This window comes from Anoplopoma fimbria, chromosome 12 (genome assembly GCF_027596085.1).
Source record: "Anoplopoma fimbria isolate UVic2021 breed Golden Eagle Sablefish chromosome 12, Afim_UVic_2022, whole genome shotgun sequence".
Classification (NCBI taxonomy): Eukaryota; Metazoa; Chordata; class Actinopteri; order Perciformes; family Anoplopomatidae; genus Anoplopoma; species Anoplopoma fimbria.
In genome coordinates this window covers 5,349,087-5,377,035 of record NC_072460.1, presented here as the reverse complement: position 1 = coordinate 5,377,035, position 27,949 = coordinate 5,349,087, and the positions used below count along the sequence as shown (strand labels likewise).

General features: G+C 42.2%; 1 protein-coding gene across 1 annotated transcript; it reads left to right on the top strand.

Moving 5' to 3' along the window:
- Positions 1–213: 213 nt before the first annotated feature.
- arfgef2 (ADP-ribosylation factor guanine nucleotide-exchange factor 2 (brefeldin A-inhibited)) lies at positions 214–27,097 on the top strand. The gene is made up of 39 exons (XM_054609981.1): positions 214–562; positions 2,827–2,857; positions 3,304–3,427; positions 4,206–4,352; positions 5,376–5,555; positions 5,809–6,121; positions 6,290–6,448; positions 6,605–6,729; positions 7,742–7,875; positions 8,533–8,767; positions 8,901–9,000; positions 9,591–9,730; positions 9,926–10,034; positions 10,130–10,316; positions 10,454–10,565; positions 10,670–10,875; positions 11,036–11,120; positions 12,704–12,875; positions 13,014–13,165; positions 13,267–13,395; positions 13,535–13,693; positions 14,434–14,581; positions 15,468–15,564; positions 15,687–15,727; positions 15,816–15,985; positions 17,347–17,498; positions 17,584–17,756; positions 18,642–18,802; positions 18,952–19,082; positions 19,750–19,879; positions 20,039–20,174; positions 20,785–20,923; positions 21,224–21,281; positions 21,450–21,558; positions 21,775–21,914; positions 22,091–22,268; positions 22,773–22,911; positions 23,389–23,506; positions 25,225–27,097. The coding sequence occupies exons 1-39, from the start codon at positions 367–369 to the stop codon at positions 25,387–25,389; spliced, it is 5,580 nt and encodes a 1,859-aa protein (XP_054465956.1). The 5' UTR covers positions 214–366; the 3' UTR covers positions 25,390–27,097.
- Positions 27,098–27,949: the final 852 nt, after the last annotated feature.

Here is a 27,949-nt window from a genome sequence, read left to right as displayed (position 1 = left end):
CACCTGCAGGCCATTTCAGGAACAACACTTCTTTACACGAGGAGCGCTTGTTTTGCTTCAGTGGGTGGTGGGAGGGGGGGTGTCATTTTTAAGAGCTTAACTGGGCTATCTTTCACACTGTCTGATCCATGTGGTGTTTAGCCTTCCTGGCTCTTAACTCTGCGACTATTTGACCCCATCCGGGAGGTCACCTGCTCCTCAGGGTGCCGCCGTCACAGCCCAGACAGCTGGGAGTCACATGACGTGACGTGTAAGCAGCATGGCGGCGCTGAGCTGAGGCACTGACACCGCTAGCCTGGCTGTAGTTAGCTTCACCTGTCTACCCGAGGATGAGGGCCTGAGAGAGAGAGAGAGAGAGACCGAGAGATGCAACAACAACAACAGCCACACAGGACACCACAACACCACCACCACCAACACCACCTCCACCTCCACCCGAAGGCGGAGAACAGCAAAACCAAGAGCATGTTTCTGTCTCGGGCTCTGGAGAAAATCCTCTCGGATAAGGAGGTGAAGAGGAGCCAGAACAGCCAGCTGAGGAAGGCCTGCCAGGTGGCTCTGGGTGAGAGGGTTTGTTCCGTGTGGTGTGTTGACAGAGTTGTGTGTTTTTAATCACTGGGACGTGTCGTGTTTGAGAGACGAGGGTGGGGGAGCTAATGCTAATGCTAATGCTAATTCTAATGCTAATGCTAGCGTTAGCATCTGGATGGCCTCCGCGTCCGTCTGTCGACGCGGACAGGACAGCGTTATTCACGTGTGGGCATCACGTCGTATTGTTCATTGGTTAGATGCTAACACCTTGTCCTCGCAGGTAAACACGCTCTGGTTAGCTTAGCTCAGGCTAGGTGAGCTAAGCTAACCAGACAGACCAATCCCAGTGTTGTACGTAGCACTGTCACCAGTCCGGCTCCGCAGGATGCTGTGACGCCCGTGCTTTCCCATTCAACACAGCCACAGATTGTGTTACACATGCGTTTGTTTGCAGACATATTCTGGTTGTGACAATAAAAACAATATGTTGTTGGGGGTTTAAAATGGTCAAGTAATGGACAGGTACTGACAGATACAGTCAGCTAATACAGGAGCAGTCAAAAGTTTGGACACACCTTCTCATTCAATTTTTTTTTTATCTTTTTTTTCTACATTGTAGATTAATATTGAAGACATCCAAACTATGAAGGAACACATATGGAATTATGTGGTAAACAAACAAATGCTCAACAAACCAGAATATGTTTTATATTTTAGATTCTTCAAAGTAGTTGAATGATAAAGTGTGTCCAAACTTTTGACTGGTTCTGTATAAGACCATATATTTATGTCTTTTTTTTTTTTTTTTTTTTTTTTTTTTTTTTTTTTTTTTGTATCTCCGTCTAGAATATTCTAAATAGTGTGAGAAAGTGCAGTAGGTTTAGGCCACCAAAGGTAAAAACAAATCTGACTTTATCGGCTCGATGTTGTTGATCAAATATACAGTACCAGTCAAAAGTTTGGACACACCTTCTCAATCAATGGTTTTTCTTTATTTTTATTTTTTTCTACATTGTAGATTAATATTGAAGACATCCAAACTATGAAGGAACACATATGGAATTATGTGGTAAACAAACAAATGCTCAACAAACCAGAATATGTTTTATATTTTAGATTCTTCAAAGTAGTTGAATGAGAAGGTGTGTCCAAACTTTTGGCTGGTCCTGTATGTGTTTAATTGCACAGTGCTGTTAGTCTCAATGCAGGTAATTGAAAAATTGGCAAAACAGGAAGTTGTGCTTCATTGTTAAGGTATAGTTTAGTGCAAGACACTGTGAGAGGTGGACTCTGTGTCCCTGTCTGCCAGTGAAACTCTCTCATTATTCATGATACGAGTAGAACACAACACTCCTTTCCGACTCCTCAGACTACCATTGTAGCCTGTTTTGTGTGTCGCATGGTCATACTGACTTACTGCCTGGTACATGAACATTTCATCTTTCCCAGTGCTCTTCTGTTCAACTATCAAAGTTGTTGTGCTGTGGATTGCAGGCTGTTTACATCTGTTGCCACCTTGATTACATATGCATACTGTGGAAAGAGAGATCAGTTCTTCATGGCTGTTTCTTTTAGTGAAAAGAGTTTAGCCAGGGGACCAAATAAAAAAAAGATCCTGAGTATTATGAATACATTTAGGTCCAGCATTAATTCACTGAGAAAGGAACTGAGCTGACACATTTTTTTATGACATGAAATGACAAGTCATGCATTCATCACTATAACTGTGACATGTGTGGTGAATATTGCTCAAGCTAATTTCTGCTCGAGTTCACTAGTGTCCGCTGCCACATAGTTTGTGAAGCTAATAGTTGGTGTGAAGCTAATCGATGTGTGTGTGTGTGTGTGTGTGTGTGTGTGTGTGTGTGTGTGTGTGTGTGTGTGTGTGTGTGTGTGTGTGTGTGTGTGTGTGTGTGTGTGTGTGTGTGTGTGGGGCTATGGACAGATCAATGAGGGATAAAAAGTATGAAGAAATTGATTTAGGGAGAAAATCTTTGGATGGCAGAACAGATGGAAATGGTGATGCAAGGAATAAGAGTCCAAAGATCTGAAGGGAGATGTTCAGTTGAACCAAATGTGATAAGCAATGAAACAAGCGGGGTAGTCTCTGATTAAGTCCTGCTCAATATACAAGAGTTAATGTTGTCAAGGAAACAAAACAGGTCCTTCTGCAGTCAGAGTTGTTTGGCCCAGTAACCCCCAGATCTACAGTCAAATCATGTCACACTAATGTGGGCTGAAATGGTCAAAGTTCAGACTTCAGTAACATTTAATCTCCTGTGTCTCCCTCCATAGATGAAATCAAGGCAGAGCTCGAAAAACAAAAGTAAGTATTGTTATGCACACGCAGTGTTCCCTGAATGAATGATACACGCACAGCAGTCAGTTTGTGATTTTTCTTTTCACCTTCTTGTGACGTGAGGGGGGAAAAATTCTAGGTACGGTTTGCCCTGAAGCATTCAGCTGCTCACTGTGATTTGTGACTAAGGTGATTTGCTGCTTTTGTAACTTCTACTTTGGAGTATATCAGCAGCACTTCAAACAGCCTCCAGGCAACCTATCTGCTGCTAGAGGCAAACGGTTATACAACACTACGCTTTTCTAAGGTTGAAAGCTCAGTAAAATTCTGCACTATGAAAATATACATGCACAGTAAAATGTTTACACAGCACTTCCTATATATTATCATAATCTTTTGGAGTTGCCTTTTCAAGTCTCAATGGGAGTGTGTTTCTAGATGACACAGCTGTTTGCTCCCCTCGTTGTCTGCAGGGATGGAACGGTGGTCCCACCCAGAGCCAACTACATCGAGGCGGACAAATACGTGCTGCCTTTCGAGTTGGCCTGTCAGTCAAAGTCCCCCCGGATAGTTAGCACCTCTTTGGACTGTCTGCAGGTTAGTATTCACACACACACACACACACACACACACACACACACACACACACACACACACACACACACACACACACACACACACACACACAGAGGCTTGTGCACATGAATTCAGTTAAATACTCTCATCATCTTCTGCTGCACTTTCTCACCGCCAGGTATTCATTGGTTGTCTTACCCGTCTTGTCACACCTGTTTCACTCACGTTCACCTGGAACAATGGCTCTACATTCCGCACACAAGCCATCCTAAGCTCCTCGTAGCTTTTCGTAGTAGTTCTACTGGTGTGGTCACATTGGTTATAATCCACTTAGTAGCTAACATTAACTGTGCTCGTACTGGAATGAGAAGTTAGTCTTGAAGGAACACACACACACAAACTTTTTTTTGTACTTGTCTTAATCTAGATTTACCCATGTAAAGCACCTCGTAGGTTTGTTTAGAAAGCTGCTCTTAAAAAATATTTCATTATTAAGCTGCATTATGGGAAATATAGAACCCAGCGTTTTTGGGACTTGACACATTATTTACTCTAAATGTCAGGATATCTCTGGCTCTAGTCTTTTGGTGTAGTGTTCTTTTAAACACAAGCTCACCTTTTGATTAAATGAACCCTTAATAACACTTGTGGACACACTCAAATGAATGTGTTTCTCTATTTCTCACACAAGAAATAAACCCCGAACTCACTTGGCTTGATTAATACAAGACCCCAACCTACTCAGAGAGTCACAAACTGACTCTGCTGCTCTAACCTGTGCACTGTTTCTCCACGGTAGAAGCTGATCGCGTACGGCCACATCACAGGCAATGCCCCCGACAGCAGAACCCCGGGCAAGAGGCTGATCGACCGGCTGATGGAGACCGTCTGCAACTGTTTCCAGGGCCCGCAGACCGACGAGGGAGTCCAGCTACAGATCATCAAGGTACACCCAGAGCCTCACCGAACATCTGGCAGCCTTCAGATCCTCCAGCTGTCGATGTTGTTGTCGTCACACCGTTGGGAGGAATGAGACACTTTAGTCCTCCATTAATCAGATCGTTCTGTCGCGGTTCACACAAGTAGAGAAAATCTGTTTCTGCATGTTGCAAGCAAGGATTTGAGATTTTTTTTAATAACACTGAATATTTAAATACATTAAAAAATGTATCTGTGCCTGTCAGATTGTCAGCCACTTACAAACATTATTTAATACTTGATTCCTATAATGACACAAAAAAAGGATCTGATTTGATGGGTTTTTAGACTGAAATCTTTCATTTGTAAATCTAAAACGCAGAAAAGCTGCATAAAATAATTTAGTTATTAGCATTGTTTTTTAAAAGTGTCCATGTTTGTACTTTTATTTGATTTGTGAGAATGGGTCAAAGTGCCATTGACCATGTAATATATCCTAACTAGTGCACACCATTTTTCTCTTTTATTTATTCACATTTCCTGGTTACTTGTTTGGCTTGACAACCTGCCATGTGTTTGCGCAATAGGTGTGATTCATAACTGCCGCTTGTTGAAGTTTCCTCTTTCTGAATGATACACACACATTACGGTTGTTCGGCAAGGGCAAAGTCTCTCTTCTGCTGTTAGAAGCCCTCTGTTTTATAACTGTTTACAAAAGATTGATAGCAGATAATCCACATGTGTTTGACTTACAGTCACCGCTGAATGAGACCCGAATGTCGGTGCAGTCTGTTTAGACTGACTTATACAAATTTGAACACAGAAATGATATATTTCATGTTTTTTTATTAATCATCCTTTTGAGTAACAACAAAATGAAAAGTTGAACTCTGCACTAGACATGCAGTAGGCAGTACGAGAACTACACTTCTGCGGCTTTAATGTACCTTATAAAGGGAAGTCTAATGGTGACTCAGCTGGTACAGAGGCAACATCTTCTAAACAAGACATCCTGTCTGATAACTCTTGACTTCCTTCTCCCTCCGTCCAGGCCCTGCTGACGGCGGTGACCTCCCCGCACATAGAGATTCATGAGGGCACGGTGCTCCTTACCGTCAGGACCTGCTACAACATCTACCTGGCCAGCCGCAACCTCATCAACCAGACCACCGCCAAGGCCACTCTCACACAGATGCTCAACGTTATCTTCACACGCATGGAGAACCAGGCTGTTAGTGCATTCAATGTTGTTACCCTATATCCATACAGCCGAGTGCAGAGATTGTGACTTTAAGTTTTAAATGAAATTATGTTAAATCACTGGTTTTTGATGAAAACCAGCCAGTCAGACTTTAGGAATAACCTATGAAATAATTAAGAATGTATTTTTATCGAATTTTTCCAAATGCCCCGAACATCAAAATTCCCTTTTTATAAAACAATTTGTCTACATGGATCCTCTTCTCCTTACGCTGCCTCCACAGGCTCTGGAGGCTCAGGAGCTGGAGAAAGACCGGCTTCGTCTGCCCCAGCAGAACCCGTCCCCAGTGCCGGGTAATCGCAGGTCTGGCTCCCCCCGGTCCGACCGAAGTCCTACTCCGGAGCCCCAGGGCTCGCCATCCCCGGCAGCCAGTTCTCCAGACCTTACCGCCACCAACACCACCAGCTCCACGCCCCCACCGACAGCCCCTGACCTGGACCAGGACCAAGCGCCGGACACACCATCAGTCAATGGAGAACCTGAGGGCGGCAACGCTCCGATGAATGGAGGAGCAGAACAGATCACACCGTCAAGAGGTTTGTGTCAACTTTCAGTTTAAAGTTCAGTAGTGAAGTTTGAAAATCTCTCTATTTGTCTTTCCTCTTACTATTTATTTGTAGCTGTGGATTGTGCAACTTCCATGTATTAGTTCCTTAGTTAGTTAGTCTTCATGACTCTTCATACTCTTTATTTAATTACATCAGATTCAGTTTTTGAAGATGAAGGTGGGGAAACGACTCCGACAGCAGCTGAGCCAGCTGAGGAGGTGGACAAACCAGAGAGCAATCCAAATCCACCAGAGTCAGCGACGACTGAAGGAGTGGATGGAGAGCAACAGACAACACAGATGCACAGTGAGACAGGTCAGAACTTACTCATATATGGGGTTTTTTGTATTAGTTATTCTCTTGTTTAAGTCTTCTGTCTCTTTTGTTCTGATAAATGTCGATACAATTGTCGGCGACTGCTTTTCTTTCACGGTCGTGACCTGAAAATATCCGTTGTGGCTTCTCCTCCAGGAGGCGATCACCCAGCCCACCCTGTCGATGAGACAGAAGGGGCTCCCCCCAGAGTCAGAACAGAGGGTCAGCAGATGAACGGCATCATTGAGGACCGCTCTTCTGTTTCCTCCACAGATATGCTGGTGAGCAGTGTTAACAGCATTAGTAGACAGACTAGGTTGCAGGCAATAAGTTGCGGCCCATTGCGGGAAACGGCTTTTCGCTATTTACACGGTTGTTGATCACTTGTGGCCCCTGCTGGTTAAGCTTAATGAGCTGTCAGCAGTCAATAACGATATTATAAAGTACATGAAATATTGTGAATGTCCACAACCTCAAGAGCTCCTTCAGCATAGAGTCATAAAAAAAATATTAGGCTAATTGATTCGTAGTATGCAAGATTAACTGTAGACAGACAAGACAATCGCACACATGCACCACACAACACATGATTGCCCTCACAGACTAATGCCCAGCCTAGACAAAATCTAACTGGCAATGGAACATGTTATAAAGAAATAAATGTATAATTCAAGTGCTTTGGATACTTCATTTTATTGAGGTTTGATATAAATCGTAAATGTTATGGTTAATCCTCAACTGCTGTAATGATCCACCTAAATTTCAGAGTAAAGTTTATTTATAGAATATTTTGTTCTTTTAACAGCCAAATATATGTTTTGCACACATGAGACATGGCCAGAAAGCTGTCTTCCTTTGATTTTTTTAGCAATTTGATAAAACTGAGCATTAACACTGTTTAATGGCGCTCATCAGTCACACTTGTACACCTCCAAGGCAGGTTGAAGAGAGAAGAGTTCAGTGAATGAGGTAGGAATGTAGTCTGTTTTGAATGCTGCTACCAGAGTAAATGTAAAATGGGAAACTTTTTAAGTTGACCCTTTTGTTAAGATTCTTGACTCAAACATCTGGAAAACCTCAATCAATATGGAAGTGTCCCACCCTTTAGAAATAGAGAAGGAGTAGAAGGGACATTCCTATTCAAAACAGTGTAGCAGGGTAGTCCTATTCTTTTTCTATGGTCTCAACACAGCAACAGGTTAGGGCAGACAAACCTGAGCTGTTGCTTTACTTTTTGCATGCCGTTGTGTTGTTTGCATAAAAAGTAAGACAGGCTTTCTTTATCTGTCTCAGGATGCTGAAGCCCTGCAGGGACCCCACGGTGCTGCCCGATTCTCCCACATCCTGCAGAAAGACGCTTTCCTGGTGTTCCGCTCTCTGTGCAAACTCTCCATGAAGCCTCTGGCCGAAGGGCCTCCAGACCCAAAGTGAGTGCTTTGTTTCATACAACCAATAAATGTATGATTACTTATACAATAACCAGTCTGCTTGACTTCATCTCCCACATTTTTTGTTTTTTTTTTACATCACATCATGAAGATATCTTTATAAAGTTTCACGTAACATCCTGATGTAGAATCGTTTCATATGACGACGGGAACATGCATCCTAAATCACCAACGCATCTACTCTGAAAACCTTCCTTGACACACCTTTGGTCTTTTTATATAGCAACAGTTTTGTTAAACTGATATAGATGCCTTCGGCTTACGCACAGGGCTTCATCTCAGTCTCCACAGGTTAACTTGCCCTTTTCCATCGTGGTGTGGCCCTGTCTTCTCTAGTTACTGTAACATTAGACCCTGAGCCCGTCAGTGAGAATAGGCCAGAGTAAACTGAGCCTGGAAGAAGCTCACAAAGAAGTCAGTCTGACCTACATTAAATAAATACCACGATGGACCACCATTATTCAACAGTATCTTGGGTTTATCTCAACTTGGAGTATACTAAAACACTATTGATTTACTTTAAGGCACATTTATATGTACCGAGCATGTTGCTATGGATGCCTCCTCAGTGTCTTTTACTATTCTCTTTATATCTACACTTTAGGCATACAGTGTAACAATCCCTCTCCTCTGCAGGTCCCATGAGTTGCGGTCCAAGATTGTGTCCCTGCAGCTGCTGCTCTCCGTGCTGCAGGGCGCCGGGCCGGTGTTTCGTACTCACGAGATGTTCGTCAACGCCATCAAACAGTATCTGTGCGTGGCGCTGTCCAAAAACGGCGTCTCCTCTGTGCCCGAGGTCTTCGAGCTTTCGCTGGCTATCTTCCTCACATTGCTCTCCCACTTCAAGGTTCACTTGAAGATGCAGATTGAGGTACGAACGCAGAGTAACAGTGACAGACATTGCTGTGCTGAGTTTTGTTTGTGAGAGAAATGTACCTGTTGCAGCTTGTTTGATCAAAGGCTCACACTGACGCTTGATCGCTCTCTCGTCCACCTTGCCTCAGGTGTTTTTCCGGGAGATTTTTCTGACCATCCTGGAGACTTCGACCAGCTCCTTTGAGCACAAGTGGATGGTTATCCAGACACTAACACGCATCTGTGCAGGTACAAATACACTGACGCATAACAAAATCATTTGACATACACAGTCAAACTATGGCTCTGTCAGCCATGAAATACATCAAGATGTTAAACTGATGGCTTTTTGTCATTCAGACATTGGTGACCTCTATGTTCATTTTAGTTACAGCTTTATTTAGACATCACGGGGCATTTATGGAAATGAACCTGGTATGTAAAAATGGTTTACAAGTTTAATGATGTGACAGAAGACGAGGGGTTTTTCTGTTTTCTCACAAGCTGCATCACTGATGGATTTTGCTTTCTTCTTGCGAATTGAATTGAAGCCTTTATTAGATGGAAAATTCTGCTTCCTATTGTTTTAATATCTGATTGTGCACAAGCATAGAATACCAAGATGTTGGGACTCATTTAATCATCCATGCAAGTTGGATGAATGTTTGGCTCTTTCTGTGTTTTTATGGAGAATTATATTCCAGTGATCTAGATAATGCTGAACAAAATGCGCATTTAATCTCTCTCTGTAAACTTGTGCTGCTTCAGCTTTTATGTTAATCCGCCAACAGTGTATTATCACCCTACTGTATCTCAAGAAATGTACTTCCTCCCCCCAGATGCCCAGTGCGTGGTTGACATCTACGTGAACTACGACTGTGACTTGAATGCAGCCAACATCTTTGAGCGCCTCGTCAACGACCTGTCTAAGATCGCTCAGGGCAGGAGTGGTCAGGAGCTCGGGATGACTCCTCTGCAGGTACACTCGAGGGTTCAGTGTCCCTTTGTTGCATTTTATAAGGATAAGGACACCATAGGAGCGCAAATTTTAGATTAAAGAGGTGTCTTTCTGGTCAGGTGGTCGGGGACAGACGTTAACTACTCAGTGTTTCACGTTCATATTTTTAGTACTGTTCTTATTGCTTTGGAAATGATCATTCTTAAATATCCACAGGAGCTGAGCCTGCGTAAAAAGGGTTTGGAGTGTCTTGTGTCCATCCTCAAATGTATGGTGGAGTGGAGCAAAGACATGTATGTCAATCCAAACCTTCAAGCTAACCTCGGTAAGTGTGTGACGTACAGTAAATATGTAGAACAATTCACAGGAGAGGGGTAGAGAGTCTAAACATATAAGTATTGTGTGATTTGTTGTTTGCAGGCCAGGAGCATCCGTCCGATAGTGACGGAGGAGAGCTGAAGCTCCCAGAGCCGCTGGCGGGACGTCGAGACAGCATCAGTTCTCTAGACTCCACCGTCTCGTCCGTGGCGGCGTCCCAGGCGGACCATCCTGAGCAGTACGAGGTTATCAAACAGCAGAAGGACATCATCGAACACGGCATCCTACTGTGAGCCTTTTTTCTCGTCCTGGTCAATGTTGCTCAGGATCAGCCATTATCAATGGAACAGACTGGAATACTTTTTCTGCTTGTTTTAAAAAAAAAGAGATGAGCATTGAATGCTTTACTCCGTTCTCTTTTCCCAGTTTCAACAAGAAGCCAAAGCGAGGTATCCAGTACCTGCAGGACCAGGGCATGTTGGGTTCCGCAGCCGAGGACATCGCCCAGTTCCTACATCAGGAGGAGAGACTGGACACTGTGAGGGATTACACTAATTTAAATTATACAACGCTGTGTTCTCAAGCAACAAAGCAGTTTTTCAAGTCCCCCCTCCCCACCCACTTTCCCCTCTGCATCCACAGACCCAGGTGGGAGAGTTCCTGGGCGAGAATATCAAGTTCAACAAAGAAGTAATGTACTGCTACGTGGACCAGTTGGACTTTTGCGGTCGGGACTTTGTCTCGGCACTCAGAGCGTTCCTGGAAGGCTTCAGGCTGCCTGGGGAGGCCCAGAAGATTGACAGGCTGATGGAGAAGTTCGCTGCTCGATACCTAGAGTGCAACCAGGGGTAAGACCCACCTTTTAGAGTTCCTGTTGAAATATAACGGCAGGAAGAGAGTTATTGGTGCTTGTCACATTGTTTTTTTTATTCATAGTCACAAAGGTTTAGGTTTGATTGAAAAGAAAACAAACCACTAACTGTTTCCCCGATGTGTCCACTTTTGTAGACAGACTCTGTTTGCCAGTGCTGACACTGCCTACGTGCTGGCGTACTCCATCATTATGCTGACCACAGACCTGCACAGTCCTCAGGTGAGAACGATTGGTTGTCACCATATGTGGGCCAGTGTGTCATCCCGTATGCAACTGTCTCTCTGGAGCGATCTTTATTTAGTATTACTAACATTTGTTGTTATTTAGGCCAGGATCACACCAACGGCTTTTCAAAAGTTAAATCGGAAGAAAAGCAGCATCATTAAAACATTTCTTTTGACAAATGCAATATGAATTTTAAGATGTTCTGATGAAAACTATCACAGCCCTGAGGGGCGAGAGAGAAAAATAATTGACTGGAAAAAATAGATTTTTCAAGGATAATCTTTCTAAATTGCCCTTTTTTGTTATCAGGATAAAATAGCACTCATAGCATTCATTCTAACCAAAAGAAAGACATGACAGTAATGTTACATAAGTTGCTTACACACAACATATATACCTTGTGTTTAGAGCACAGGGAAAATAAAGAACGAGGAAAACATATACGCTTTTGGTCTTATTTAGAGCATGAGGCAGTGGTGCGCTTCAGCCTCTTGTGGCCGAAATTAGTGTTACAACAACAAACACTGACAAATAAAAATACATTTGAAAGACTATCATGGCAAAACCTTTCTTCACCTGTTCTTAAATCAGAAACACAGAAGACAAAACCATTTACATCAGACCAGGAAAATGGATCACTGAATTTTTTCCGTTATAAAAACATCCCTGTGTTTCAAAAAAAAAAAGAAAAGAAAGGGGTTGCTTTGGTGTGGGGCTGTTGTTTCTGACTAGATGATGAAATACGATGCAGGAAGTTCAGTTTGAGTGCTTGAAGGCTTATCAGACACCAGACCACTGTACAGTAGTTTATAACACTCTTAAGACAGGATTTTACAACTCAGGAAGCTTTATTTTATGACACTCCAGTCGCTGGGGAAACAACACATTTTAATCTACCAGCGCTTGCTTGTATTTGGTTGGGCACAGCAGCGCCTTGCCGCGTGACAATGTGTTGCATTCGGACAGTCAAACAAGGATCAACATCTTTGCTGGACGAGCCTGCGTTTCTTTACCAGAGTCCTCTGCGTTGGCAGCAGGCTCTTATCCGTCTCAACGCGGCCCTCTACAAATAGCTGCTGCTTCTGATTTATCACTGCTGACAGGCTGCCGTGACAGAGGAAATTGCATCTGAAATTTAAAGTCTGGGAAAAGCAGGTGTGAAATATGGCACACCGTTAGACACATACAGACTTTAGCCAGTGGGGGAAAGTGAGAGAGAGAGAGAGAGAGAGAGAGAGAGAAGGACAATGTCAGACAATGAAATCAATCACTTTATTTACAGCTGTACTAAGACTATTGCAGTAAATAAAAACAAAATGCATTCTACTCGATACAGCACCACAAGAGCAGCAGACCAGACCAGTGTGATATCATATAATGGTTATATAATATAATGGTTATTACGTTGCCCTATTATATATGTATTTTTTATGTTTACAGAAATAATCTAGTCAAAGGGGTAAAAACCTTAAAAATCACCCACATCACTCTTTCTTCAGTGCAGCGTTACTACATTGAAACAGCAAATCAGCTGAACTGAGCTCCAACTGCCTCTGTCATCTTCTTCATTTATGTAGGTGAAGAACAAGATGACAAAGGAGCAGTACATCAAGATGAATCGCGGGATCAACGACAGCAAGGACCTGCCCGAGGAATATCTATCTTCCATATACGATGAGATCGCAGGCAAAAAGATCGCCATGAAGGAGAGCAAAGAGTACTCCATCACCCCAAAGTCCACTAAGCAGAGTGAGAACTTGTCTCTTTTCATAAAAAAAAAGAAACATTTTCTCTAAAGTCGGTCTCACACCGGCTGGTGTCCTCTCTGTGACACTGTCAGCTGTTTGATGACAAACACCAGTAACGGTTATGTCCTCCTTTGTCCAGTTGTACCCAGTGAGAAGCAGCGGCGTCTGCTGTACAACGTGGAGATGGAGCAGATGGCGAAGACCGCTAAGGCTCTGATGGAGGCCGTCAGCCACGCTCAGGCCCCCTTCTTCAGCGCTACACACCTGGAGCACGTCAGGCCCATGTTTAAGGTACTACTGATTAGATTGAAGCAGTTCTTTGAACAGTGGAATCCGAATTGTAACAAAGAGACAAGATAACAATATGTGGGCGTAATTTCTGTCTGCTGCAGCTGGCATGGACCCCCTTGCTGGCAGCGTTCAGTGTGGGACTGCAGGACTGTGACGACCCAGAGGTGGCCTCACTGTGTCTGGAGGGCATCCGATGTGCCATCAGGATCGCCAGCATTTTCAACATGCAGGTCTGGTGATCTTCCAGTTATGTGTATTTTTAGTTTAAATCTCAACTGGTCCGTCAGTAATGTGTCCATTTTTGTATTGGATGAGCGTTCTTGGTGTTTAATACTACGACTGTGTAGTAACTGGCCTTCCTGTCTGTAGTTGGAGCGAGACGCGTACGTCCAAGCCTTGGCCAGATTCACCCTGCTGACGGCCAGTTCCAGCATCACGGAGATGAAGCAGAAGAACATCGACACCATCAAGACCCTGATCACTGTGGCCCACACCGATGGAAACTACCTGGGCAACTCCTGGCATGAGGTGAGTCTTAACTAACAGGATTTATGAGCAGTAGTCTTTCTCGGTGTAGGAAGCTCTCAAAGTAGGAAGTGCTTTGATGTTTTGTTGACTTTCAGCCCAAACCAAGTACACATATTGATTTGCTTAATGAATGGAGCTCCTGGTGAATCATGTTCTCGCCTCCCAAGTAAAATGCATCATCCTCTAGAGTTTATTAATAAAAGTGCTTATTTATATCGGATAAGGATGAAATTTCATATAAACAGAATCAGAAGTGTTCTCTATAAACACCCATTCCAGCCAGTAAAATAAAGATAAAGTGGAAACTTGCTCAAAATAATGACTTAGTATTTCGAAATAATGACTTAGTATCTCAAAAAAACTACTTAGTATCTCAAAATTATTACTTAGTATCTCGAAATAATGTGTTATCCCGAAATAATAACTTCGTATCACAACATTCTGATTTATTATCGCAATATAATGAGAAACTTTAGCAAAACTTGATTTAGTATCTTAAAATGATTACTTTCTTGTCTTGAAAAATTGACATTGTATCTCAAAATAATAAGAGGCTTTAAACTATTGACTTACTATCTGAAAAAATTTAAATAATGAGATGCTAATTATTTCAGATGAAATACTAACACACTCTTTTGAGATTCCAAGTCTTTATCGTTGAGAGCATTTTTCATTATAGTGACTTACAGGATCAAATCTATTCTAAAAAGTTATTTGTGGGGTTTGTCTTTGTGTTGTAGATCTTGAGGTGCATCAGTCAGCTGGAGCTGGCCCAGTTGATCGGCACAGGGGTAAAGACGCGCTACATCTCAGGGGTGGTCCGGGACAAGGAGGCCGGCATCAGGGGCTTACCCTCCGGCACAGAGGAGTTCATGCCTCTGGGCCTGGGTAAGCTACTCATACACATACACACACATAGCATAACTTCTATCCACAATGTAACCCCTAACTCTTATAGTCATATACAAACTTTGTCTCTATCTTGAGGACTCTCATTAAACTACAAGTAACTGTTGTCCTTCTACAGTAATAGCCAATGTTTAATATGAAGACAGTTTTATCCAATATTAACTCCAAAGCAGTTACTGTTTAATGTTAAAGTGGCCCTATTATGCTTTTCCACTTTTTCCCTCTTCTTTAGTGTGTTATATATATTATTTACATGTAAAAGGTCCGTAGAGTGTAAAACCTGAAGTCCACGCCTAAAAGGAGTTACCCTCCCCCTCAGAAGCTCCTGAGCTGCCTGAAACGGCTCCATTGAATTGTCTCCTTCACTTCCGTAACTTTATGAGGTCATAATGTTACGGAAGTGACATAAAACTCCTTCCGGCTAGTTTGGCCCTCAAACAACAAAAGAGAGAGACGGAGCCGAAGCTCCTGAGGAAGAGTTTTTTTGAAATGTGAAACGTTGACCAATCACAACAGAGCGGGCTAGCTGACCAATCAGAGCAGACTTTGCTTTCTGGAGGGAGGAGCAAGCGATACAACGGAGCATTTCAGAGAGAGGGTGAGAAGAGCTGCTGCAGGACAGCCAGGATGATAAAAAACAGGCGGATTATGAGCATTAACGCATGTAAACAAAATAAAAATATGCACCTGGAAAATAGCATAATAGGGCCTGTTTAAACAATGGCTTTTGTTAAATAAGAGCAAACATACATACATTTCTGCATTAGTACCTCTTCACTGTGCTTCTAAAATTCACAGACATTTGTTTTATGTGTGATGGCTGACTGTATGCATTAGCTTGTGTTAAAAATGTTTGATGTTGCAGGTAACCTGGTGGGGAGTCAGGATAAGAGACAGATGGCACACATCCAGGAGTCAGTAGGAGAGACCAGCTCTCAGAGTGTGGTGGTAGCAGTGGACAGGTATGACAAAATGACCACAAAAGGACATTTCTAACATAATAAATTCATCTATATGCAGCCCTTTATGATGAATGAAGGTCTCTGTGCTCTACGAATACTAAAGCTACTTTTAATATTTGCAGGATCTTCACTGGTTCCACCAGACTAGATGGAAATGCAATTGGTGAGTGTTGCGTATAGTATCTCTGTTTGTGTACGTCACAAATAAGGAGAAGTTATTCATGACGTGGTTGCTGTTTAACTGTTTCCAGTGGACTTTGTGCGGTGGCTGTGCGCGGTGTCCATGGACGAGCTGGCCTCAGCACACCAGGCGAGGATGTTCAGCTTGCAAAAGATTGTGGAAATCTCCTACTATAACATGAACCGCATCAGGCTGCAGTGGTCCCGAATTTGGCAGGTCATAGGAGACCACTTCAACAAGGTCAGTGGACTAAAGGATTTGCAGAGATTTGAGTGAAGTCAATGCGTGAAGTGCTTTAAACTTGCATTACTTCTAATGGCCAGCAGGGGGCGACTCCTCTGGTTGCAAAAATAAGTCTGTTTGTCTAGAAGTGAGAAAATGACTCTACTTCTCACTTGATTTATTACCTCAGTAAACACTTTAAACATGAGTTTATGGTCTCCATCTCTAGTTTCAAGTCTTCTTCAAAACAGCATGATGTTCATTTAGTAAGTTATGGTCCAATTTGGAGTCAAACAGACCATAAAGCAGAGTATGCTTCAGGACGGGGCTATCTTTTGATTGACAGGTCGCTGCCACGGCGTTGTCCATTCTAGGAGTTGTATGCGTTTTGACTTACAACTTTAACCCTTTTACAGTGTTTGTTTTTAGTTCAGGGAAGTTGATTGTAACCTTTCTGGTTGCCTAAAAATGTCTACTTCAGCATTCGGGTGTACTTGGATCCGCCCTCTCATGACACAAAAAAACAACATGGTAACGACCAAAATGCTGAACTTGAGGCTTCAAAACTGTAGTCCACAATCCAACTTAGCCTACTGCTCATATACATTTTTTTATATATGTATGTATGTACAGTACCAGTCAAAAGTTTGGACACACCTTCTCATTCAATGGTTTTTCACACTTATGGAATTATGTGGTAAACAAACAAATGCTCAACAAACCAGAATATGTTTTATATTTTAGATTCTTCAAAGTAGTTGAATAAGAAGGTGTGTCCAAACATTTGACTGGTACTGTATGTGTGTGTGTGTTAGTGAGGAAGGTGTCAAAGGCAGCAGCGGGATGACTAAGTGTTCTTTGGGCGTTGCACATTGCTGATTTATTACGGCTACAGGGACATAAGAAGGCTCTTTAATTATGTCGACACAGGCTGTGAGTTTGCAAGATCTTGTCATTTATTTTAATGTACTTAAGTGGGGCATGCTTTGTCCTAAGATTGTACACACAAGTTCAAGTAGGGCTTTTTATTTACTATGCAGTGTCACTGTAAATACAGATGCATAGTTGTTTGTACTAATTCCAAAAGGTACAAAGATCCAGAAATGGATGGAACAGTGGATCAGAAAGCCATTTTAGATCTGTCACTGTGTAATTATTCCGTACAGTCGGCGTGAATGTTGGCTAAAAACACAGCTAGAAATGAATGCTAACGTTGCTCTGTGTGTGCTGGACGAGTAAATAACCAACTTCTTTTCAGCATTTGCCATTATCAACTATATGAGGTGTTAAAATTGTCAGTGTTGTTTATAAAGTTAGTCTTGGAAAGGGACAATAGCTTATAGCAGAGCCCCACTCATCACTGTTGTGTCGTCCTCTAGGTGGGCTGTAACCCCAACGAGGATGTAGCCATCTTTGCTGTAGACTCACTGAGGCAACTCTCCATGAAGTTCCTGGAGAAAGGAGAGCTGGCCAACTTCCGCTTCCAGAAAGATTTCCTTAGGCCTTTTGAGCACATCATGAAGAAGAACAGGTAATATATATTATAATATGGCCATAAGGGATGAGAGACTGTATTTTCTCAGTATATATATATAATAGATAACACTGCCCCCCAGGTCCCCCACCATCAGAGACATGGTGATCAGGTGCGTGGCTCAGATGGTTAACTCCCAGGCGGCCAACATCCGTTCAGGTTGGAAGAACATCTTCTCAGTGTTTCACCAGGCAGCCTCCGACCACGATGAGACCATCGTGGAGCTGGCCTTCCAGACCACTGGGCACATTGTCAGTGAGTATGACTGTAGCACTCTCCCCATGGCAGCCATTTTAACTCAGGTGATTAAAAAAAAACTGTGACAGATGCTGTGCTGTTTCAAACAACTCAGCTGACAGCGAGACAGATGCTCTGTCTTGCTTAAGGATTTATAAAAATGTGAGAATTAACGACGGGATGAGATTTAAAAGTACTATATGTCACTTTCAGAAAATCCTTGTTATTATCGACATCTGTTGTGGTTTAGGTTACGGTTAGCTAGTTGGCCGCCCCTGCTTTCCACTGCTCTTGGCTTTTTAGAAAGCAAAATCAACACCATTTGTCATAATACACAAGTAAGTATCATGGATCATGTTAGCTTGGTGAATTGATTTGGCAAGCTAGTCAACCAACATATCCCCTCAGACAGTATTTTGCTAAACAGCTAACTTTAATTCAGTTTGGGGTGTGGATCTGTCTTTGGTTCCTTCATAATGTTGTCTGATTTAATGTAATTTGCAAAAGGCAAGTTTAGCCAATTTACCAGCCAGATCTGCTCTGGGAGTCTGGATGAATTAGCCGACGTTATCCACTTAAGACATTATTTAGCTGCGCTAGCTACACACCTTTGCTGCTGTAGGGGCGCTGAAGAGGCAAGGCACGTGCATTAACATGGATTTCCCAGCAAAACTTTCGCTAGTCCTTTACATATGAATCAGTCCACAGGGATTTATAGGCAACCGAGAAAATTGGTGGAGGTCTCAATTTTTGAAGTTACGTTGAAATCCATTAGCGTGATGGATATACAAAGCAATTAATACATGTAAATTGTGACATAGTGCACCTTAAAGATCTCACAAACCAATCGGATCATTCTTGTTTTCTTATCTTCTTTCCCTCTCGTCATCACTCTTCCCTCAGTGAACACCTTCCAGGAGCACTTTGCAGCTGCTATCGATTCGTTCCAAGATGCGGTGAAGTGCCTTTCAGAGTTTGTCTGCAACGCAGCTTTTCCTGACACCAGCATGGAGGCCATCAGGCTCATACGACACTGCGCTAAATACGTCTCAGAAAGGCCACAGGTGGGAACAACTGAGTTGTGTCTGTACTGATTCAATAAAACGTCAATAATGTGACACAATAATGTCGTTTATATATAATTTGCAAAAAGCCCTATGTGATTACTTTTAAACTTGTTATATAATATTACACTCCATGTCTCCCTGTGCAGGCCCTGAGGGAATACACCAGTGACGACATGAACGTTGCCCCTGGTGATCGGGTGTGGGTTCGTGGCTGGTTTCCCATTCTGTTTGAGCTCTCTTGTATCATCAACCGCTGCAAGCTGGATGTCCGGACCAGGTAGATAAACTACTCAGCTGGAAGTGTTGTTCAAACTGTAATTTCACTGGTGACTAGTTTGAATTTTCAGCACTTTTAGCTACAGTGAGGTGTTCTACAAAACCTCGTAGTGCTTTACTTGCCCTGATTTCCTTCAAGGACAAAACATATAAAAAGAAAGAAAACTTAAACAAAATAGGATTTAACAAAAAATTGAAGCACGACTGGATAAAAACACTTAAAGCTAACATAACTTGTTTCCATAGTGGTCCTTGCCATCATGACAACAATAAAGACAACTGAGTGCATGCTAAATAGGGACTTTAGTGAAAGTAACATGCAGATTAAATTATAGTAGGTAATATAACCCTATTGTCAATGTGTAAACAAGCATGTGGGACAAAAAGTAGCAAGATATCACTCAAAGGGCTACTTTTGTATTTTTCTACCTGGACCCTATTTTTAACCCTGTTTTTGTAGCTAAGTGACTAATGGGGACAACCTTTTTGAAATCGGTCCAGTATTGAGGGAAGAACGCTGCAGCCTCTAAACGGGCAGCAACGTAGTCCTTTCGGGTAATTCCAAAATGAGCCTGTGATCCCATATTGCGCCCTCTTTGTTCCTGCTGGTTGCAGAGCTGTGAAGCAACAAGACTGATGTGTGAACCGTTTGTCTTTGATTCCGACAGAGGTCTCACGGTCATGTTCGAAATCATGAAAAGCTACGGTCACACCTTTGAGAAGCACTGGTGGCACGACCTCTTCAGAATCGTCTTTCGCATCTTTGACAACATGAAGCTTCCCGAGCAGCAGACAGAGGTCAGAGGTCACTGGTAGCAGGCCGTCAAGTTGTTTATGTCTTTACAAGCAAGTTAGATATCTAAAGGATTACCTGTTTTGTGATTTGGATAGGTTGAAACTGTATATTAACATCCAGAATTAAAAAGGGTGCTCATGTTTGTTTCCTTTTTGCTCCAGAAAACCGAGTGGATGACGACGACATGTAACCACGCTCTGTATGCCATCTGCGACGTGTTCACCCAGTTTTATGAGCCTCTCAGTGAAATCCTGCTGGCTGACATTTTCACACAGCTACAGTGGTGTGTCAGGCAAGGTGGGTGTTCAAAGTCATTTCGACGGGTAAAGCAGAACCCTGAAATACTCATCTGTACAGACGAAGAGCAAATAAAACTCATGAGACAGAGCGTCATCGCCAACTATGCTATTTCAGATTGGGCGCTGTGCAGAACTGCTTGTTTGTAGTTAGTGACCGATCAGTAGAAAAGTTATGTTATGCATTTTGCCACAATTTGTTTCTCCATTAGTAACTTAAATCACACAAATAAATAAATATATAATCAAATATATCTTAAACTGATATTTTTAGCTGTCTAAAATACATATAAGTGCAGCCTCCGTCCACAGCAGTACATTGCTTTGGTCCTGTACTGGTTCTCCTGACTGGGCGAGCAGACTGACTATCAATAAGTACCTGATATAACCTAACATTAAAAAATAAAAACTATCCCTTTTAAGATGATTTACTCTTATTAAAAGAGAGTAACAAATACACAGCTGTTTAACTATGTCCATTTGCAGTACAGGATCACAATCCAAACATTCAGCAACTGTAACAGGACTCTGTTGTCCAAAGCTTTCAGTCCCTGACAAGAACCTTGTGAACCTGACATGTGCTTTGAAATCTTTAACCCTTCTTTCTACAGACAACGAGCAGCTGGCTCGGTCGGGGACAAACTGTCTGGAGAACCTGGTGATACTGAACGGGGAGAAGTTCAGCCCCGACGTCTGGAACGTCACCTGCTCATGTATGCTGGAGATCTTCCAAAACACCAGCCCCCACGTGTAAGTCCTGAACCAGTGCACGCAACTTAGCTTCAATTCAATCAGCTCAAAAATGTTAATGAAACTGCACTGGAACGTCTTGATGATGGAATTCCTTCAGACAGATATTAAAGTAATAGTTACTGTTTCGAAGACCAAACGCACAATTGTATAGTCAAAAAAAAAAAAAAGCACCTCAGAGGGAAGATAATAGTTAAGTAAAGATTGAGGCTAATGTGGTTAAAGGTTATTGTGCCTCTGTGACAGGATGTAAGTTATCACAACAACTCACGCCTGATTGCCTTTCTGTTTGCTTTTCAGTTTGTTGACTTGGAGACCGGCTGGACAGGAAGAGGAAACTGCAGATGGCAAGCATTTTGTAAGAAAATAAATAAACACACTCCTATAACTTAACACTAATTACATCAGATGCTTCACACTTGGTCCGAAACACGATAAGCTGCTTTCATCCAGTGACAGTACTGTTCTATTTCCCACCGACGCTAACCTGTGAGTGCCCGTGATGTTTGATGCTGTTTGTTTCCAGGATGCTGATTTTGACAGCCAGTCTCAGAGCAGCTATGACCGAGCTCTGTCCGAGAGAGGACACAGCCAGATGTCCAGCGACGACACCTGGAAGGGCAAGTCCAATGCGAGTGAGTACACAGCATGCTAACACACACACACACACACACACACAAATACCCGCTGCATACTGCCAATTCAACCTGAACCTCTATTTGAAAAACTGATTGATCACATATTTGTCGTTGACTGTCACTATAAATTGGACTTGTTGCATTTTGTCCCTCTACAAAGTCAGTTCTACCCTCACGTTTCTTCACCACTCGTTTTTTTTTTTTCCCTTACAGGAGTTTCGGACCAGAAGCTGTTTGCAGGACTGCTGATTAAATGCGTGGTACAGCTTGAACTTATCCAGACCATAGACAACATTGTGTTTTACCCAGCAACCAGCAAGAAGGAGGATGCTGAGAACATGGCCGCCGCACAGGTAAGTTACAAAAGCTACTGGATGGATAGATTCTAACGTTGCTCTCTGTGTTAGCGAAAGTGAAAGCTCATATTTCTCACACAATTATTATTTAATTTTTTTAAGTGACATCCCTGTTTAATCTCAAATTGTCAGATATGGGTAGTTAAAGTTGTTTTAAACTGTCCCCCTGTCAGCGAGACGCTCTGGAGGAGTCGGAGGCTGAGGGAGGCGAGGCGGGCTCAGAACAAGGCATGTACAGACACATGACCTCTGCACACCTCTTCAAGCTGCTGGACTGTCTCCTGGAGTCGCACACTTTCGCCAAGGACTTCAACTCCAACAACGAGCAGAGGACAGCTCTCTGGAGGGCAGGTAAAAAGAAAGGAAAAGAGCTCCATGAAAGCTCAGTTCTTTATATTCTTTATAGTGCAATGTTTTAGAAACGTGTCAAAGTTATGAGTCAAAGTTATGAGTGTGTTGTGAGACAGCCTTGCAATGTCTTAAAATATACTGTCTAACCTCACCGCCTTAAAATGTCTTTTATAAAGGCGTCCTTGTGCTAAAGTCAACACTGTTTACAAAGTCATCTCAAATTTGTATTCGGTGCAAATTAAAAGCTGTATCATAAACATGTCTTTGCCTGCAATTCACTTGAACACTTTAAAGTGTGAGATGACCTCTCTTTTCTTTGTGCTGTGATTATTCTGGCTAGTCACAATGAAAATGTCTTAAGTCTTCATTTTTACTAGAAACCTGCTGACATCATCATTGTTTTTTTTTGCCTTTATTTGATGGAGACAATGGAGATACAGAAATGAAATGAGGGGGGGAGAGAGGGGTATTCTGTTGGTGATGATCAGTCTCTTTTGCCCTCAGGCTTTAAAGGGAAATCCAAGCCCAACTTGCTGAAGCAGGAGACCAGCAGTCTCGCCTGTAGCCTGAGGATCTTGTTCAGGATGTACTCTGACCTTCAGCTGCAGGCCTCGTGGCCGGACATCCAGACACGCCTGCTGCTGTGAGTACAACATACGGCAACAGGTTTGGTCTTTTGCGTGATGTGTTGCCAATAAGAAAGATATACATCACCATTTGAATCCACAATTTCTTCCCCCAATCTAACCGACAAAAAAATGCATCTTAAAAAACTAAAAGTTATTCTCCCGACTCCAAAGTGTTACCAGTTTGTTATTGCCTGCTTAAACGTTCAGCCTTAGATAAATAAGCACCAGCTGTGTCACTTGCAGAAAAGTGCAGCGCTTGTGTTTGTTCCGTGTTGGGTGAGCTGTTTTTAACACACAGCTCATACCTCATTATATATTTATGAACTGTACACTCTGTGTGTATTAAGTAGAATATATTGGCATGCCAGAGCCTGGTACAAATCACCTTGTGTGTTTTTCCACTGAGCAGCTGCACCGCTACAGTTGACTCATGTATTACATCAAGACTACGTATGTGTGGTGTTCATCATTAAATAACTTTTTTCTTTCAGGGTGTGTAGTGAAGCTTTGGCCTACTTCATCAGTCTGACCTCAGAAAGCCACAGGGAGGCTTGGAACAGCCTGCTGATGCTGCTGCTCACCAGGACGCTGCGGCTGCCGGACGACAAGGCAGGCACACACACACACACACACACACACACACACACACACACACACACACACACACACACACACACACACACACTATATAGACTGTAGACATACAATTGGACGACACTTCCCTACCTCCCACTGTACAAAAGAGAAGCCATAATATCCCAGATAATGGGGCTGCCATCTTGAGACCGGCCACAGCTTGTTAGCATGAGCCACCTAGCTGCTACGTTAGCAATGAGTCGGTTGTACAGATGTTGTACGCAGACTCGTGACGGTTAAAGTTCTCCTCTTAAGTACCTCCAACTCTATATTTACTTCACTCACTTTGTTGAGCAACTGTTTTTAAAACATCACATTTCTAATGAAAACCAAATTTCTAATGAAAACCAAACATCAGCCTGATGACTACCTAAAATTACAGAAAACATCTTTGGGGGAAAAAAATTGTTTGACTGTAATTTTAGGTAGTCATCAGGCTGATGTGGGAGGAGGATTTATAACCAATCAAAGTATTTTGGCTTCACTTTTGGGGAGCTGTCATGTCTTCCCTCTGTAGATAATGTCTAAGGCACACAGAGTGTACTTCCAGCTCAACATTAGTAATTGATTGAGGCAGGGCAGGAGTAGTTCACTCGTACATTATGGAGCTCCGGATCATAAATAAGGCCAACTGTGATTAAATCTGAACAACGTTCAGAAATAAAAGATACTATTGGGAGTTGTTATATGTCCATTAATTCAAAAGGACGGGCACAAAAATGTATTTGACCCTTTTTATATTTCCTTTTGTATCGATTTCATATTCATGTCAACTGCGATTGAAAACACTTTTTGTGAGCTGTCACCTATGAATCATGCACTCTGTGTGAGAGCATGATTCACCGATGATTCATGGCCGCCCATGACTCAGGGTTTCTTTCCAGGGCATTTTAGACTAAAACTGTAGAAGTTTTTGGGTAGAAAACAACCCAGCATGCAGCATGAAGCAGTAGGAAATGTTGGCGCCATGCTGCCAGCTTTAGAGGAAAATGCCAATACCACACTAACCACTGCATCAACAAAAATTTGAATCGTTTTGTTTTAAACTGGACTGGCCGGCACCAGTCTCTTGCGCAAGGCCTGCTGTGAATTTTGGGCAAGTTGATACAAACAGATCTTAACTATACAAATTTTGTTTATTTGCCTGAATGCAATTTCGTAATTTCACGAAATTACCTTTAAAAGCTGCAGAAACATGCATCAGTGAGGACAGAAATGGCCCCCCGACACAATAATTTAAGGCCCTGCTGTGAACTCATTGGCAGTGCAAACACAACCCAGAACAACCGCTCTTCCTTTCTGTCCTGTATGTTTTGTAATTTTATTGCAATTACACTGGTTATATCTTTAGCAAATACTTTGGTAAACAGGGATTAGAGGGGACATATCATGCTCATTTTCAGGTTTATTCTTGTATTCATGGTCTATAGTAGAACATGTTTACATACCTTAATGTTAAAAAAACAACAACATTATCTTTCATATAGTGTCTGTCTGAATATACCTGTATTCACACTATGTCTGAAACGCTCTGTTTTAGCGCCTGTCACTTTAAGAACCCCCCCCCAAAAAAACCCTGTCTTCTCTGATTGGCTTGCGAGAAACATATGGTGCACCTTTTTAAAGCACATCCAGTATACCCCTCGGTTGAAATCGTGATGCTAACTGATGTTTTCTCACTTTGTCTCCAGTTCAAGCCCCACGCTTCCTGCTACTACCCCCACCTGTGTGAAATGATGCAGTTTGACCTGATCCCCGAGCTGCGGGCCGTCCTAAGACGCTTCTTCTTGCGCATCGGCACCGTCTTCCACATCGCTGCCCCCGATGGGACGGCGGCCCGAACGCCAACGTCCTAGAATGAGCGGGTGCTGGGACGAAAGGATGGGGCAACGGAGATGACGGCGGGCGGACATTGATTGAATAGGTGGACACATGGGAGAATTTCTCGGCCTCTATTGGACTGTAACAGATTACAGAGGGTGACGACAAAGACTGTAGCTCTTCGGTCTCAGTTTGGGAGTTTGCATTATAGTGTTCAGCTTTTTTCTACTGCACTCAGCTTGGAGAGAAGTCTTTCCTCTGTCCTTCCTCCCTTCCTTCTCTCGGGGATGAACAGCACTGTGACCGGCGCTCTCTGCTGTCTGTTGTCATTCATCATCCCCCCCCTCCCCGACACTCATCTCAACTTGTAATGACAAGAAAATAATTGTAAACAAATAATTTATTGATATTGTACCTGATTTTGTTGTTTTTTTTAAATACAGAAAAAGGACATCTTCATTCTGAAAGCAAATGAAGGATACCGGTGAATTCGATGAACTTAACATTTGCGGCTTTGCGAAAAAATCTTTTGGCCACCTGTGCCTGTTAGAAAACGATGACGCCATCAGTGTCGCCCCTTAATGTGAGTTTGGTGATCTAATCAAAATATGTTGGCATAACTCGTATATATCGATGCCCATCCCCAAGCATTGTTTGTCACTTTAATGTTTGTGTTCCCTCTTATGTCTGTGTTATTTGGCAGCGGGCTATTACCATTTTTAAAGAGACGGAAACTGCAGGTGAAAAGAATCCGCATCTCTTACAACACTATCAAAGATCTAATGCGGCTTTGTTCTTGACGTCTCTGCTCTGTGTGACACAACCGTCCTGTCGTCTTTATAATTCTTTGTCATGAGATTTTACTTATTTATTTTGCTCACTTGCTTTAATTTGTTTTATGATTATATGTTCAGGATAATTGTTGGTTTACAATGAAAGGTTGAAATACTGGCTACTTCCCTATGCCATACATTCCTTTGTGTGTTGGCCCATTAAGCCTTACATTGCAGGACTTAACATGGTGTCAGCTCCTCCTTGCTTTAGATTTACAGCTGACTCATAAAATCCTCCACTATCCATCAGTTGGCCCTGTAAGGTGACATCGTGGTTGTCTATTTCCCCACACTCTTTTGCACATCTGTTGCCTAACGTTTCTTCATGTATTAACACCACGCAGTGTATCAACTGGTTCCGGATGGTTGGAACGCCCGTCAGTGTTGTGTCACATTCGACAGTAAGAGTTCAACCACAGAGAGATTCAGGAACGGAGCGAAAAACCAAAACTCGCGTCTACAGAGATACTGAAATCTCTGGATCCTGGATCCATGGTGGTTTATTCCATGCCTTTTTTTAAAAGAAGGATGTATGTAATTATTTAAAGTGCATTTAAATATTTTTTGAGAAGCATTCCTTCCCTCGCAACTATGGATGTCTACTTTTCTTCCCGAAAGCTAGGGAATATATAAATATATATAAATATATATATACAGTAAATGAAAAAAGCAGACTGTAAAGTTTTCAATGTAAGATACATAGAAATGAAAGTGCTATACGGTTCTATACATACTATTGTGATGTAATCTTCCAAACATTTGGTGAAATAATCAATAAACCTGAATTCTGATCCACTCTAGTGACTATTGAGTCGGTTTTAAGTCTTTCACAGCTAAGTCACAGTGAACTTTTTGACTTGTCATACATAGGTGGTGGTGATAGCAATATTAAGAATGGCTGCAATCAAGGTTTTCCAACAGTTTATTGTGTCATTAAAGTTATTTGTTACGCTTGTGCTTTTTTTTTCTGCTGCAAAATACGAGTTGATCAAGGGCACTGAAGCCAGTTCTAGTCCTGTCTGCTGATGCCAGGCTTTCCCCGAGATGAGACCTAAAGTGCCAAGCAAAAGTATTGAACCCATTTTATTTCAGTACAACCTGGATTTAAAATGGATTTTGATTTTGATTTTATGTCATGGACCTACACAAAACAGTCATAATTGGTGAAGTGAAAGGACCAAAAAAAAACAAGAATTCCTGTAAATGAAAAACTGAATGCATGAGTATTCACCCACTTTGTTATGCAGCCTCTAAATAAGATCTAGTGATCTGCAGAAGTCACATGATTGGTTAAACAAAGCCTACCTCAACTTGTCACCAGATCTTATTTGTTCATAGCAAAGAGGGTGAAGACATTAAGATAAGATAAGATAAGATAATCCTTTAATAGTCCCGCAGCGGGAAATTTGCAGGCTTACAGCAGCATAGAGTAAAGTGCACACAAGAGACATAGTAGAAGAAAGACAAGATAAAAATAAAAAATGAAAGTTAAAAAAAACAAGTATTATAAATAAGCAATACAAAACAGTAGAAAATCAACAATAACTGAAATATATTTACAGACAGAAAAGCACTTCCTTTTTTATATTTCAATTCATCAATTTTGCATTTATTTGGTTCCTTGTTATTTTTTTATTGGAAAAAGGGGGATTCCCAGTGTGTCCGCATACTTCTGTCCACTAGGTGGCGCTGTGCTTAAACTGGGCCTGAAGCGCTACGGGTCTGGGGGTAACAAAGGTTACCATGGAGACCTCTCACATCC